Here is a 17082-nt window from a genome sequence, read left to right as displayed (position 1 = left end):
TATTCCATAGTGGCGTATAGTGGGCGCCCTTGAATAAACAACTTTTCGAGAAAATCGGGTTTGAAGAAATGCCAATTTAAAATCGAGTTGTGTAAATCAGACATTCATTATATTTTGTAAATGATGTGAAATTTCTGTAGTAAACTAAATAGATTTTATTGTTATATATTTTTCAAAAGAAATAAATACATACTTTTGCTGGCAAACTGACAATAAAACTATACGTCACTATGGAAAAGCGAACAAAAGCATAATACCTAACCTTTTTCAGTATTCCATAGTGGCGTATCGACTATACGCCACTTTTATACACATTTTATAATTATGAAATATCGGCAAAATGAAAAACATCGTATTCCATAGTGGCGTATAGGTCCGATACGCGTGCACGCCACTATGACATACGATGTTTTTCATTTTGCCGATATTTCATAATTATAAAATGTGTATAAAAAGTGGCGTATGGTCGATACGCCACTATGGAATACTGAAAAATGTCACTTTGTAACTATCATACATTTAATTAATCAATTACTAATTAATTAGCTAATTATGACTGATGAGACTTAGAAAAAATGAAAGAGAACATCATTAAAGACATATGTGCCAATTTTCAAAAAAATGACCAAAAATCACTATACGCCACTATGGAATACAGCCGACGATTTGACCTTTAATATTGTTTTTGTGTATGTACTGGGCTGTGTTGAAGACAGTGTTAAATTACATGTATTTGGTAAAGTAGACTTTTATATGATGTAACATTTTTATATTGATGCTGCATTTGTGATTTTTCTTGTGGAAAGATAAAAAAACCAAATTGTATTGCATTTTCATCACAGTTCGTAAGACTTTGCAAAAAAGTAAAAAACTCGGTAACGTAAATGAATTTCCCATAGGCCAATAGATAGACTTGCTGCAAGTCCTTGGGGTCCATGAAATATTGCATATCAACGTTCACCCTATTCAAGTCAAAGCAGACACTGCACTGCCCGTGCCAGATATTACTATTACTGCAATAGTTGACAATACTCTGGTAGGGTTTCTCTTTAGTGTGAGTTCTGATGTGTATTTTGAGTGCTTTTGATTCTGCAAAACATTTCTGACAATACTCACTGATATGGTGTCTTCTTTAGTGTGCGTGCGACGTCTGATATGTATTTTGAGACCAACAAACATGTTGGACAAAGCATTTCTGACTCGACAATACACTGATTATGGTTTCTCTTTAGTGCGAGTTCTGTGAGGTGTCTGATGAGATCACTAATTTGCGCAAATTACTCAGACTGATAGGGTTTCTCTTTAGTGTGAGTTCTTATGTGTTAATATTGAGTGCCATTGATTCTGCAAAACATTTCTGACAATACTCACACTGCATGGTTTAGTGTGAGGTTTGATGGGTCTTACGAGACCCACATTTTGCCGTAAAGCACTTCTGGCAATACTCACACTGATAGTGTTTTTCAGTATGAGTTCTGATGTGGTTGTTAAGGCTATAAGAGCGTGCAAAGCATTTCTGACAATACTCACACTGATAGGGGTTCTCTTTTGTGTGCACGAGTTCTGATGTGTTTGTTAAGATCACTACTTTGCACAAAGCATTTCTGACAATACTCACACTGATAGGGGTTCTCTTTTGTGTGCACGAGTTCTGATGTGTTTGTTAAGATCACTACTTTGCACAAAGCATTTCTGACAATACTCACACTGATAGGGTTTCTCATTAGTGTGAGTTCTGATATGTCTGATGAGATCACCCTTTTGAACGAAGCATTTCTGACAAAACTCACACTGATACGGTTTCTCGTTAGTGTGAGTTTTGATGTGGTATTTGAGAGCACTATATTGTGCAAAACATTTTTGACAGTATTCACACCGATAGGGTTTCTCTTTAGTGTGAGTTCTGATGTGGCATTTGAGAGCACTAGAATGTGCAAAACATTTTTGACAATATTCACACCGATATGGTTTCTCTGTAGTGTGAGTTCTGGTGTGTCGTTTGAGGACACCAATATCTGAAAAACATTTCTGGCAATACTCACACTGATAGTGTTTTTCATTATTAGTATGAGTTCTGATGTGGTTTTCAAAGCTATAAGAGCATGCAAAGCCTTTCTGACAATACTCACATTGATAGGGTTTCTCTTTAGTGCGAGTTTCGGTGTGAATTAGGATGTGTCTCCTGAGATGACTAGCTCTTCCAAAGAATTTCTGACAGTACTCACACTGATATGGTTTCTCTTTAGTGTGAGTTCTGATATGTCGTTTGAGGTCACCATTAGCTGCAAAACATTTCTGACAATACTCACACTGATAAGGTTTCTCTTTAGTGCGAGTTTCGGTGTGAATTAGGATGTGTCTTCTGAGATGACTAACTCGTCCAAAGCATTTCTGACAGTACTCACACTGATATGGTTTCTCTTTCATATGAGTTGGGATATGCATCCTGAGATAACTAGGAAATGCAAAGCATTTCTGACAATATTCGCACTGATAAGGCTTCTCTTTCATGTGAGTTTTGGTGTACTCCTGTTCATTTAGATTGACAGACATCTGAAGATATTTACACCGAAAAAGTGTCTCTCTAGTCTTTTTGATTCTACTAGCTTTAACATATTTGGTCATATGTCTGTCAACGTGACCTTTCAACCTATTCAAAGAATAGAGGTAGATTCCACAAAATCTACAAGTGAATGGATTTAAAAGTCTTACATTCATTTTAAATGTGTTCAGCATTGTGTCCTGTGGTAGATTTAAATAGCATTCTATATTCAGCATGGACCAAGTCAGTCTAAGAATCGGACAAATCGAATCAGAGTTGGTGCCCAACTGTATCCTGGTGGTGTTAATAGAATTGTACTGCAGATTGACGAATAATCACAGCAGCTGAAAGATAAAGAATATAAAGGATATTAATTATCTTCGTGAATAGCCACACAGGGGTGGCTTTTGGCTTCCCCAAAATGACCTGGGTCCCGACATTTAAGTAGTACAGTATCTATACCAGGAGGGGTTCTTCCTGGTTGGTATACTGGGATGTGTCACGGTTTTGGGGTACCTTTTCAGCGATTTTGGTATATCGATGGGTGGGTTTTCAGTGGAGACCAATACGCACAATTTGCCCAATTGGGCGCATTCGGGCAAAAGTGCCCTTAAAGCGCCCAATTATGGCAAATTTGGGTGCTTTTTGGATGATTTTTCTTGAAAATTGGTATAACTGATGGGTAGCAAAAACAGCAAAAAGTAGGTATAGAGAAAGGCAGCATTGGAAAGTCTGCGTGGCACACCCCTGTAAAATTTTTTTGAAGAACCCCGGATCTATAGGGTGATTTTTTTGTTGGGTTGATCACCATAGACATTTTACATTGAAAATACATGTCACCCATGCACCACGCAATTGAATAGCAGAGCGGCACTGCACAGTGCCGCTGGTTACCAGTTCTCGTCTATAGTAGGCCTAATCGGCAATCGAAGCCTACAAAACTTGGCGCACATATCATGATATCGGGAACTGACTCAAATTTTACAGTAAAATCAGTCATACCTAGAAAGGATAAAATTCAAATTGAGAAAATATTCTAGGTATGACTTGTTGTAGGCCTACTAACATTTAACCCTTTGAAGCTGCCAACTTTTAATATCCTCTTGATCAAATTTTATGTCCAACCATCATGATGTAGCTAGAAACGTCAAGGCTAGTTGTTCGTTCCCCCGGGTTCCTTCCTCACCGTGCGGTGAATTCAGTGGAAATCGTAGTGACGGAGGTGTGATTGTGAGCATGGTGAGTAGGCCCCCGGGGGGTCACTCGCATACCGAAGTGGTACGCATGCTCGTCCCCAAAAACATCGAAAAAGGGTTGATTTTTGGCCTTGTGGCGGCGTCAACGTTTTTAGAAAAAAAAGGGTGCTCGAGGTAAAGTTTCGATGTTTAGGGTATATTTTTTCAACTTCAGTGGGTTTGTTTTAGAATTTACGCCATTTAGGGGTCCATTTTAGTTTCTTACCCTGAATTACGCCATATTTTAGGGGTGAGATTTACAGAGCTTACGCCAATAAGGGGTGAAAATTTTCCACACTGATCTTACGCCATTTAGGGTCCATTTTAGAGGTGCTGGGACGAGCATGCATATCACTTTAAGGCGATTTAATACCCCGATTTTCATCAGTACCCATCTTCTTTTTTTTTTTTTTAATTTATAAAGTATATAAATATGTTCATCATCTCATGTCCTGAACTTATAAAATATCTCTACATAAAAAGTGGTTTTAAACCATTTTAGAAAATCATTTTAGCCCTATATATTTTTTTGTTTACTGTATCCTGGTAACTGAGATGTGTGTTTCATAACAAACCATATTTTATTCTATTGAACATGTCCAAGTAGAATACATGAATAGAATACATTAAATCCTTTGTTATACTATCTATAGAAATATACTCACTGATTATAAGGCCATATAAAATTAATGTTTTGGTTCTCGTCCCCTCCCTCCTCAATTTCTGTGATTTGTCAGATTTTTTTTTTTTTATAGATTTTTCAATTATTTTAGACTTTGGAATGATCTATGAATTTTTCATTCATATAAATAAGTTTATTAGAGAACAAGGATCACTTCCAAGTCTTTTTGTGGTACTCTAGGGGTTTATCCTCAGAATCTCACATTTGAAAAAAAAAAAAAAGTGCCTCATCGTTCTTCAAGCACTGTTGGAAAAGACCGAAAACTACTGAAAATGGTGATTTTGCATTGGAAAAAAATAAAAAATAAATAAAACCTCCCTCCCTCATCAATTCATGAAAATCCTCTGGACGAGAACCAAAATATTAATTTTATACGGCCTAACACTGAATAAATTAAATAGGCCTAAATAATCTCTTCCACATAGACAATTTAATACTACCCCATGTATGTATCTTCTATAATTTGTAGTTAGGAAAAGAGATTAAAAAAGGCTATAAGGTCATCAAAGGTCAGGTTATAGGTCAATTGGTTCAGGTTAAATTCAGGCATCAATTTGGAATACATGTGATAGTCTGTGATATCATACATGTCATAATGAGGCATCAATTTTGATATTTTGTCTGTTACTGGATATATAATGGAAATGTGTGAGGTGGATATACTAAAATACCTTGGGATGTATTAAATGGTGAGTACAATTTAGATTGCCTAGTTGAGTTGGATTGGGCAAATAAATATAAAATAGTTACCAAAATCACAAAAATGAAGCTTACGGAAAACTACTTAATATGGTGGTATAGGTGACAAAAAATACAATCTTTTTCAACATTGCTGTATTGTGGTTGTGGTAACCTGTTACCTATGGCTTAATTAAGTTTCAGTGACATAGTGTTGCAAGTTCAAAATACAAAATATAGCTCGACATTGAAAATAGAAGCATTTTAACCGGTTCGTTTTTTGATAGTTGTGGAGCACCAAGTTCATGAAGTCATAAAAGAAATCAGGGACCACTTATTCCCATTTTACATATCAACATTATTTCCCTAATGTGTTAGCAACACATATCCAAAATTTTAACGAAATCCGTTGATAGTAAGCTTTCCAAAATGAAGTGAATTTAAATCATCAGTGATGTACCTCCTTTTGGCTTCTATCTTCAAAAGCATGTAAGCTACATTGATACCGATGCCACCAATAAAACGAGAAGATTTGCCCCTTCATTTTGCATACCACTTTGTCCAATTTTTTTTTGTAATTTCTTCACAAAATGCAAAAAAATGCAAAAAAAAATCAATGGGTGTAGTACCCCCTTAACTCATGTCTTCATGTCATGATCAACTGATCAAATACATAATTTATTATCACTTTACCTGCCTCAGGCCCAGCCGTATAAATGAAGAAAAGATTATCACACCTTCAGGTTGACGCCCGGTTGACGAAAGTCAAAAGATGAGGTCGGAATTTCTTACAAATTAAAGCAAATAGGTACAAATATTATTGCTTGACAGACAAACACGTTCACCTTTGGGTGCGCTTTGGGTTGGCGTCGTTTAAAGACAGCTCGTCTACCATAAGGGCGTACACCACGTAAACCTTGTTTGCTCTTTATTAAAGGGGCATTTCGTGATCCACAGCCTCATCCCCCCACTTTTCTCAAAAAAAGTTGCGATTTTTATATCGCTGGAAACCTCTGGCTACATAATGTTTATGTACAAAATATCTCTTGCAGATTGATTCGTTTAGCTAAGATATCGTGAAATTTGAATTTCGTTCTGGTGCACCAGAACGAAATTACAATGCATTGTCTATGGAGCAGTGTAATACACATAATCATGCATAACTCGCAAACGCAAAATCGGAATCAACTGAAATTTTCGGAATAGGGTTTTTTCGTTGATATGTACTGAAACATGTCATAAAAAGAGGATGCTAGGATCACGAAATCCTCCTTTAAGGGGGCTGGCATTTTCTTCGGAAGGGGGGGTCACAAAAATACTGGGGGGTCATAGAATTTTCAGACCCAAAATAGGGGGGTTATAATTTTTTTTAACACCCAAAATAGGGGGTTATAGAATTATTTAGGGCTGGTGACTTAAAATTTTTACAAGCGCCATGGCCATTCTTCTTTAACCTCGCAGTCGAAATGTGCATACAATCTATACAATTTTTCACGCGCCTTCTTTACACTTACAATAAAAATTTTACGCGCTCACACACTTTCCTCACTTTTAAGTGAAGAAAGGGCTCAGCATATAGTTCGACAATGAATAATTTTTCTTGAGTCTGTGTAGTTGGAAGGGGGGTCATAAAATTTTCGACCCGCGTGATAGGGGGTCGTAAAAATTTTTCGGTCACCGACATATTTGTGACCCCCCTTCCGAAGAAAATGCCGGCCCCCTAAACATGTTAAAGTTTGAATAGAGCACAGTGTCGACACCCTGTAATATAAAGATTTTTCCCTGCAACTTAATACTCCGTTGGTGAGCGACGGGCGAGTTGGTATTTCACCGAACCCAAAAAAAGGAGTCCTATCTGATTGGCTAGGAATCGATCGCTAGATCGCTCAGTGCTGATAAACTATCAGAGGACAAACTCCATAGACGCAGTCAACTTTATAATAGACCACTCATGCATGGTATTTTTAGTATAGGGAAATTGTACATAGCATATGTTTTTGTCAACTCATCAGAGCTCCACAAGCAAAGTTGTGCAAAAAAACGTGGATTTCAAAAATCTGTAATGCCTCCTCAACAACCATACAACATTTTATAGAAAAACTGAACTTTTTACCATGTACCACCGTACCTAGCCATTTTCTGTTTATATATATATCACACTTTACTTGATCGAATGCTCCGTTTACTACACTGAGGTCACACACTAATGACCATAGACTTTTCATCGATCCTATTCCGAGGTTGCACAAACCATGGAGCTATTAAGAATGGAGAGGCAATAGATTATGTAACGCATTGTACACTTGTGCCGATTTGAAATCTGACAAGCTATTCAGCTCTTTTGTGAGAGGTCTTGGGAGGGGATGAGGGAGGAAGAGGTGGAGGAGGGGACATGAAGAATGAGAGGGGGGCTGGAGGAAGAGAGAAAGAGGGACAAAAAGTATGAGGGGATGGAGAAGGGAAGGGAGATAAGAAGAGGAGAGATACTTTAGCAAGGAAAGAATAAGTACAGAGAAAGGAAAAGAAAGGAATGACAAATAAATGTAGGCCTTATAATAATTATTATAGAAACTAAACACAGCCCCCCCCCCCCCACACACACACACACATAGGCCTAACACTAACAGCACTATAGGCATCCATTCGATGATGCCAATGCCTTTATGCGTTACGTATTTAAAACGCCCAGTCAGGTGTATTTTACACCTGCCAAGCACAAATCACCCAATTTCGAAAATTGGACGTTGAATGTACACTCTCATGAATATTGATTGGCAACATTTTCCAATATGTCAGCGCTCAAATCGGACACAATAGAACAATAGACCATTCAGTGCGCTGGCACAAACCCTGGATGTGTGGATTATTTTGTTATTCAGCTATACGATGTTCATTCATAAAAAAAAAACCTGGTTCTACTATTTCAGTCGACCATCTCCTATTTTCGAGCTTAATGTCGGTATCATTAACAACATTTTACCTACCGTACGCGTACCAACGCACTGAAGAGTCTATTGTTCTATTGTGTCCGATTTGAGCGCTGACATATTGGAAAATGTTGCCAATCAATATTAATGAAGTCGTGCGATCGACACCTACAACTGTTCAATTGGGCGACTTTATTGTTAGATGCTTTTATTCATACATTGGGCGTATCGAGCTGTAGCTGTATCGGTTGGTCCGCAATTATATTTAATATAGTATTATAGGCCTACAAGTATGATTTGCTTTGCTTTATTGATTGATTCAGAAATAGTATGGCTATATGCTTCTCGAGTTATCAGCAAATATATCACATTTGAGGTCCAGGGTAGACTCCTATATACGCGATGCTCATGTAAAATACTATGGTAGGCCTATACAATATAAAACACGATGTGGACCGCGGCTAATGTCCTTAAAAATACTACAGTAGGAGTGATATCATAATTACTTCAAATCCTTATATGTAGACCTATTGGCAAACAATGTAGACAACTTACTTGTGTAGATTCTTATATCCGCCACACAGAGCGCACACTTTGCCTATGCTGCTGAACTGTCCGTAGCGAAATGGTAGAGCAAAGCATGTTCACTGAGTATAATCAAATGAGCGCCCAAACCAATTTGGGCGCTGCAATAGGTTTGTATTGTAGGTGAACCTCTGTTTTGTGTGCATGCGACAACTCACGCACACCCTTGGGATGGACTAGTACAAAAGGTACCTCTCGTTCGTATAGGCGCTTTTACATGACTTTCGTTTCATCACTTATTGACAGTAGCCTGCCTATTATAGCGTTAATACGCTGGTCAGGTCAGTTACCGATTTAATGGCGGAAGCCCTTTGTCTCGAACAAAAGGTACCTCTCGATGAATAGCGTGTCGGTGAACTGCAATTGGCACAAAGGAACAATAAGCGTTACATAATCTATTTCCTATCCTTCCTATATAAACTCCTCGTACCGTACCGGATACCCATCCAATATTCATAAATTTTGACCGATCTGCAAGTTGATCGAAATATCGAGCCAAAATCAGTTAACAATACAATGCTTTACAATAGCCACTTGACCAGTCAAGTGAATCGATCAGTGAGTGTCTGCATGATACATACACAGGGTTTATTCTTATTGGCTGAATGCTCTATTGAGCCATGACATCATACCTAATTATCAAATGTCCTCATTGCAATAGAGATAGTTTGTAACAAACTCAAAATGTAGAGATGTATTGAGTGACGTAATGAACCAAATTCCAATCTACCTCGTCAACAACATCAAGAAATTCAATCCATTTAGACTCAGTATATTCTGTTGAAGAGGTTTCCCTAAGAATGGAATAAATATATCTTGGAACTTTAACAGCTTCAAGAAGAGCAACACAAATATTACCAAACCAATTCTCTTGAATATTCTTAGGGATTTGAAACCAGTCAAAAGTTTGGTACTTTGAATTTTTATTACGGTAGCATTGGCTTAGGAAGATTTATTGGGGGCTGTAATTTGAAATATTTTTGGTGGGCAACCTGGGGGATGCCCGAGTCAGAAAACTTAGCAAAATATCAATTTGTAAGCGGTCTTTGGCAAAGTCATAGTTCATTGAATTTACAAGTGTATGACAAAACAGGCGAAAATAGTAACTTTTTTGCACAAGATTTGAAATTTAAAGAGAATTGGCCATTGCTCATTCTAGTGACGCTAGTATATGGACAATATAAGTGTGCTTTTTCATTTAATGACATAAAATTTGACAAATATTGTAAGGAACACTTGAGGTTTTGACTTTTAAAACCTACATTTTGGTCAAAAAATGTGCCTGGATAGGTAGTTTTCAACAAATTTTCCACATTCGCCTTGCTATAACATTGAATTGCGTTATCTGTTGACCTAGTGACGAAAAGTGTTTTAGGGGAAGAGTGTTAGCTTTCGTTTGATGTAAAAAACAAGAGCGATAACCGCACCATAGCTGAACCATGTGGCTTCGGCAGTATATTGTGGTAGGCCTATACCACTGTCATCATTGCATTTAAATTTCAGCTCAATTGAAGCATTTTGAAAACTTGACATTTGACCCCTTTATTGCCCTTAATGACCTGAAATGAATTTTAAAATATTATAAACATGTTTAGAATGTCATAAGGATCATTGCATTTAAATTTCAGCTCAATCGGAGCATTTTGGAAAACTTGACCTTTGACCCCTTTATGACCCCTTAATGACCTTAAATGAATCTTAAAATGTTTTTAAAATGTTTAGAATGTCATAAGGATCATTTGCATATAAATTTCAGCTCGATTGGAGCATTTTGAGAAACTTGACCTTTGACCCCTTTATGACCCCTTAATGACCTTAAATGAATTTTAAAATATTTTTTAAATGTTCACAATGTCATAAGGATCATTGCATTTAAATTTCAGCTCAATTGGAGCATTTTGAAAACCTTGACCTTTGACCCCTTTATGACCCCTTAATGACCTGAAATAAATGTTTAAATGTTTTAAACATGCTTAGAATGTCATAAGGATCATTGCATTTAAATTTGAGCTCAATCGGAGCATTTTCGGTTAAAATGACCTTTTTTGACCCCTGTGACCCCAGGATGACCTGTGACGTTTGGAAATATTTTTATTATATTCTTTATGTTTTCCTCTTTCATATGACACCACTCATGGGGTCATACCTTCGTGGCATTTAGAGATATGTCCATTTCAGACCAAATGGTTAGTCAGTTAGTAACCTAGTAAGTAAGTAAGCTAGTAAGTAAGTAAGCTAGTAAGCTAGTAAGTAAGTAAGCTAGTAACATTCACTCATATAGGCTGATACCATTTCATGGTTCAGCAAAAATACAGAAATGTAGTTATCAATGAGCTGAGCTGTAAAGTGTGCTGAGGCTTGTGGATCAACGTCTAGGCATTGTGCCTGTACGTAGCGCACTATAAATCACTGCGCTTTTTTGCTGAACCATGAAATGGTATCAGCCTATAACTGTGTATGTTACTAGGTTACTAGGTTACTAAGTTACTAGGTCCCTAACTAACCATTTGGTCTGAAATGGACATATATCTAAATGCCATGAAGGTATGACCCCACGAGTGGTGTCATATGAAAGAGAAAAACATAAAGAATATAATTAAAATATTTCCAAACGTCAGAGGTCATCCAGGGGTCACATGGGTCAAAAAAGGGCATTTTAACTTATAATGCTCCGAAGCTTAAATTTAAATGCAATGATCCTTATGACATTCTAAACATGTTTAAAACATTTTAAAATTCATTTAAGGTCATTAAGGGGTCCTAAAGGGGTCAAAGGTCAAGTTGTTCAAAATGCTCCAATTGAGCTGAAATTTAAACGCAATGATCCTTATGACATTCTAAAAATGTTGCAAATATTTTAAAATTCATTCAAGGTCATTCAGGGGGTAATAAAGGGGTCAAAGGTCAAGTTTTTCAAAATGCTCCAATTGAGCTGAAATTTATATGCAATGATCCTTATGACATGCTTAACATTTTTAAAATATTTTAAAATTCATTTAAGGTCATTAAGGGGTCATAAAGGGGTCAAATGTCAAGTTTTTCAAAATGCTCCGATTGAGCTGAAATTTAAACGCAATGATTCTTATGACATTCTAAACATGTTGTAAATATTTTAAAATTCATTTAAGGTCATTAAGGGGCAATAAAGGGGTCAAAGGTCAAGTTTTCAAAATGCTTCAATTGTAGGTAATGGCCTACCACAATATACTGCCGCAGCCACATGGTTCAGCTATGGTGCGGTTATCGCTCTAGTTTTATAATTTTTGCTGAACCATGAAATGGTATCAGCCTACAAGAGTGAATGTTACTAACTTACTAGCTTACTAACTAACCATTTGGTCTGAAATGGACATATCTCTAAATGCCACAAAGGTATGACCCTATGAGTGGTGTCATATGAAAGAGAAAAACATAAAGAATATAATAAAAATATTTCCAAACGTTGGAGGTCATCCAGGGGTCACAGGGGTCAAAAAAGGTCATTTTAACTGAAAATGCTCCGATTGAGCTTAAATTTAAATGCAATGATCCTTGTGACATTCTAAACTTGTTTAAAACATTAAAAAATTTATTTAAGGTCATTAAGGGGTCAAAGGTCAAGGTTCTCAAAATGCCCCAATTGAGCTGAAATTTAAATGCAATGATCCTTATGACATTCTAAACATGTTGAAAATATTACATGAAATTCATTTAAGGTCATTAAGGGGCAATAAAGGGGTCAAAGGTCAAGTTTTCAAAATGCTTCAAGTGAGCTGAAATTTAAATGCAATGATCCTTATGACATTCTTAACATGTTTTAAATATTTTAAAATTCATTTAAGGTCATTAAGGGGGTCATACAGTGGTCAAAAGTCAAGTTTTCAAAATGCCAGCTTCTCACGATCAATGTATATTAAAACGGCAATTAATAAAACAGTCTTATTAAAATTAATACTATCCTGCACAGTATTGCTGCTTGATCAGATCGTCACAGTCATCCGCCTAACATACCTCGTACCCTTGCAAAGGGCACAGTTGCTCTAGTTTATTTTATATTCTTTACTTATCCTCTTTCATTAACACCACTCGGGCGGTCATACCTATGTAGCATTTCGAGATTATGTCCATTACAGACTCCGTGTGACAGTGGTATAGGCCTACCACAATATACTGCCGAAGCCACATGGTTCAGCTATGGTGCGGTTATCGCTCTAGTTTTTTATCCAAACATGATACAAAACAAAATGCAATATTGTTCAGCTCAAATACAAAAACTTAGACTTAAATTTTTTAATTTACCCAAACTGATTGATAAAATTGATGAAGTTGGAAGCTGTTCTACATGTATACAACTGAACATCTATAATATGAGGCAACGAAAAAACTAGAGCGATAACCGCACCATAGCTGAACCATGTGGCTTCGGCAGTATATTGTGGTAGGCCTATACCACTGTCACCCTGAGTCTGTAATGGACATAATCTCGAAATGCTACGAAGGTATGAACGCCCGAGTGGTGTTAATGAAAGAGGAAAAGTAAAGAATATAAAATAAACTAGAGTAACTGTGCCCTTTGCAAGGGCATGAGGTAAGTTAGGCGGATGACTGTGACGATCTGATCAAGCAGCAATACTGTGCAGGATAGTATTAATTTTAATAAGACTGTTTCATTATTTGCCGTTTTAATATACTTTGATCGTGAGAAGCTGGCATTTTGAAAACTTGACTTTTGACCTCTGTATGACCCCTTAATGACCTTAAATGAATTTTAAAATATTTAAAACATGTTAAGAATGTCATAAGGATCATTGCATTTAAATTTCAGCTGAATTGAAGCATTTTGAAAACTTGACCTTTGACCCCTTTATTGCCCCTTAATGACCTTCAATGAATTTTAAAATATTTTCAACATGTTGAGAATGTCACAAGGATCATTGCGTTTCAATTTCAGCTCAATCGGAGGATTTTTGGAAAACTTGAACTTTGACCCCTTTATGACCCCTTAATGAACTTTAATGAATCTTAAAATGTTTTTAAAATGTTTAGAATATCATAAGGATCATTGCATATAAATTTCAGCTCAATTGGAGCATTTTGAAAAACTTGACCTTTGACCCCTTTATGACCCTTTAATGACCTTAAATGAATTTTAAAATATTTTTTAGATGTTTAGAATGTCTTAAGGATCATTGCATTTAAATTTAAGCTCAATCGGACCATTTTCGGTTAAAATGACCTTTTTTGACCCCCGTGACCCCTGGATGACCTTCGACGTTTGGAAATATTTTTATTATATTCTTTATGTTTTCCTCTTTCATATGACACCACTCATGGGGTCATACCTTCGTGGCATTTAGAGATATGTCCATTTCAGACCAAATGGTTAGTCAGTTAGTAAGACCTTTGACCCCCGTGACCCCTGGATGACCTTCGACGTTTGGAAATATTTTTATTATATTCTTTATGTTTTCTCTTTCATATGACACCCCTCATGGGATCATACCTTCGTGGCAATTAGAGATATGTCCATTTCAGACCAAATGGTTAGTCAGTTAGTAAGTAAGCTAGTAAGTAAGCTAAGTTAGTAAGACCTTTTTTGACCCCCGTGACCCCTGGATGACCTTCGACGTTTGGAAATATTTTTATTATATTCTTTATGTTTTTCTCTTTCATATGACACCCCTCATGGGATCATACCTTCGTGGCAATTAGAGATATGTCCATTTCAGACCAAATGGTTAGTCAGTTAGTAAGTAAGCTAGTAAGTAAGCTAGTAAGTAACATTCACTCCTATAGGCTGATACCATTTCATGGTTCAGCAAAAATCTGATTGGATGAAGCGAACACTTGAGGTTTCGACAAAAACCAATTAAAGAGCGATGAAGAGGCCCACGACAAAGACTGTATGGAAAATATGTGCTCAGGTGTATCGAGGTGGAAACTGTGCGCATGATGGTTTATATTAGAGAATCGTTTTGAAACCTTTCCATATATCACAAACACCCATTGTCCCGCACCAAAATTATTGAGGGGGCTAAGCCCCCACCCCCCGGTTCCTAAGCCTATGGGTAGCAAAATTCAATATTTTCAAATTTGTCAGGGTTAGCAGAAGCCAATTTTAGGGCGGTTTTAGGGGGGTCTGGTATCTTGCTCAGGGGGGATATGAGAATTTTTCATCACCATTTTCATGAATACTTTAGGGAACCTAATGCAACTTCAAAATATGAGTAAAAAATGCTGACCCCTCTTTTCCTAGATTTTGTTATATTGTACTGTTTTCTGAGATATGTAGTGTTAATCTCGAGATATGCTTACTTAACAACGAAATGGTAAAATCACAATTGTGCCACTTTTACTAGGGAAGACGGCTGTACATGTAAATCAATGATAGCATCAAGTTTATCAAGAGTTCCTTCGTGAAATCAAAATAATGCATCAATTACACAACAATACAAAATTATTTTTACTGTTTTTACTGTGCAGGTATAATGATTCTCTTTTTAAACTTACGACAAATTAAAAGATAAATAAATATTTCACATTCTGCTGTAAAATTAAATACATGTGCATGTCAATGATTTTAGCACACTATTCTCTTTGTCACCATGGTCACTCAAGACATGTTAAAAGACAAACAAATATTGCATACTTATATAGGTTAATGAACTTAGACAAGTTCATGAAATTTGACAAAATAATGAAATTAGACAAAATAATGCACACGCGCTGATGTTGATGCATCTAATGCACGAGCCCCGAAGGGGGGGGTGCATTAGACGCATCAACACCAGCTATCATTGATTTACATGTACAGCCCTATTCCCTAGTAAAAGTGGCACAAATGTGATTTTACCCTTTCGTTGTTAACTAAACATATCTCGAGATTTAAAAAAGCAAATTGAACAGAACAAACGGTATTTGAGACCTAAGACAGTGCCCTTAAGGTTGATGTAATCATGATGTCACAGCGGTATTTTCTAATTGCCTACGAGGGCGCTTTTCACTTGCACAATTATTTTTGAGACAGGCTGTATACGTCAATTTCCATTAGTTGCCCATTTCTATAATATAAATAGGTTCGCTCACGTAGTAGTGGTACAATGAGCCTCACGCCATTTTAGCTTGTTTTGATAGCATTTACGATTATTGCAAAAAAATAATAACCTTAAGATTCCACCTTTCTTCCTTTGAAGATGTTTAACGCCACTGAGCAAATATTTAATTTTGACCCATATATGGAATCTGACCGTTTTTACTAGTATCTCTAATTACCCAGTCTTGACCAAGAGCAAGTAAAGTTCTTTTTCAAATCGGTTCTCATTTGGAAGCAGAATCCATCAACAACAAAAAATGTTGAAATATGCCAAAACAAGCTATACAATATGGAAAATTACCTTGGGCAAGTGAACAAAATGGGTTAACAATGCATGATTCAAAATTTACGCCTGTTGATCTTATCATTCTTATGCCCAGGTGTTGTTGTTTGTTTTTTGTTTGTTTTTTATTTCATGCGGCCTAATTGGTTGTATGTTATAAAATGTCGTACCCATCGATCATGGACCGATATATCACGGTTGTTTGATGGCATGTAAAACTGAGTCATTTTTAAGAAAAGTTGAACAATGATGGCGCTATTTATCTTTTAAGATAAATAGCGCCATCATTGTTATCTTGTTTGCTGTTTGCATCTTTACAATGGTACACACTTATTATAATGGTATTAAAACATCAAAAGAAAGACTTACAAATGGCAAGGAATTTTTTCAAAAACTTTTCATTATGAAATGTAAGGAATAAATCTTATTATTTTGCTAATTCAAATTTCAAATATAATATATGTAAATAGCGCCCTCAATTTGCACACAAATGCACAGTTTATAGAATAAAATTACCACAAAAAACATAAAAAGATTGATAATTTGATATAGAAACGAAAAAATAGCACTTTAAGAATATATCATTAGATTTATCAAATTTACTTCGAGGACTGTTTATATATCAAAAATGTGAAAAATATCATATTTTAATAATTTGTCATAAAATTTGTATTAAATCGTGAATTTCAAAAAATTATAATTATTTGATATCAGAAAGACATTATTCGTATTCAGAATGCAATTCGATATGTCTGATGTGCTCTCATGTCCCACAAAAAAATACTGTCGAAACGCTCAAAACGCTCATTCATTCCAGATCCCTTAAGATGAATGATAAAGTTGTACCATTCACGTTTGCTATCCTCTCCTAAATGTTAAGAAGCGAAAAAAGATTGAACGAGTGACAAAATAAAGAAAGATTGCAAACGTAATATCTCTATTGTGAAATAACAAGAGTAAGAATTACTAAATCTAACTTCGGAAAGAGTGCAATTCTTTCTCGAAGAGTGATATTTAACATGGAAGGAAAAGAATTCACTCTGAATTGAAAAGTGAACAAGGAATAGAATGTACTCTC

At 36.2% G+C, this 17082-nt stretch overlaps 1 protein-coding gene across 1 annotated transcript; it reads right to left on the bottom strand.

The window, feature by feature from the left end:
* Nucleotides 1-669: 669 nt before the first annotated feature.
* Nucleotides 670-6334, bottom strand: LOC140146252 (uncharacterized). The gene is made up of 2 exons (XM_072168033.1): nt 5831-6334; nt 670-2886 (listed from the first exon to the last, which is right to left on the bottom strand). The coding sequence occupies exon 2, from the start codon at nt 2776-2778 to the stop codon at nt 1615-1617; it is 1164 nt and encodes a 387-aa protein (XP_072024134.1). The 5' UTR covers nt 2779-2886; nt 5831-6334; the 3' UTR covers nt 670-1614.
* Between the last annotated feature and the right edge of the window lie 10748 nt (nt 6335-17082).

This window comes from Amphiura filiformis, chromosome 2 (assembly GCF_039555335.1).
Source record: "Amphiura filiformis chromosome 2, Afil_fr2py, whole genome shotgun sequence".
Taxonomy (NCBI): Eukaryota; Metazoa; Echinodermata; class Ophiuroidea; order Amphilepidida; family Amphiuridae; genus Amphiura; species Amphiura filiformis.
The sequence above is the reverse complement of the archived record's forward strand: the minus strand, read 5'-3'. Positions and strand labels throughout refer to the sequence as shown.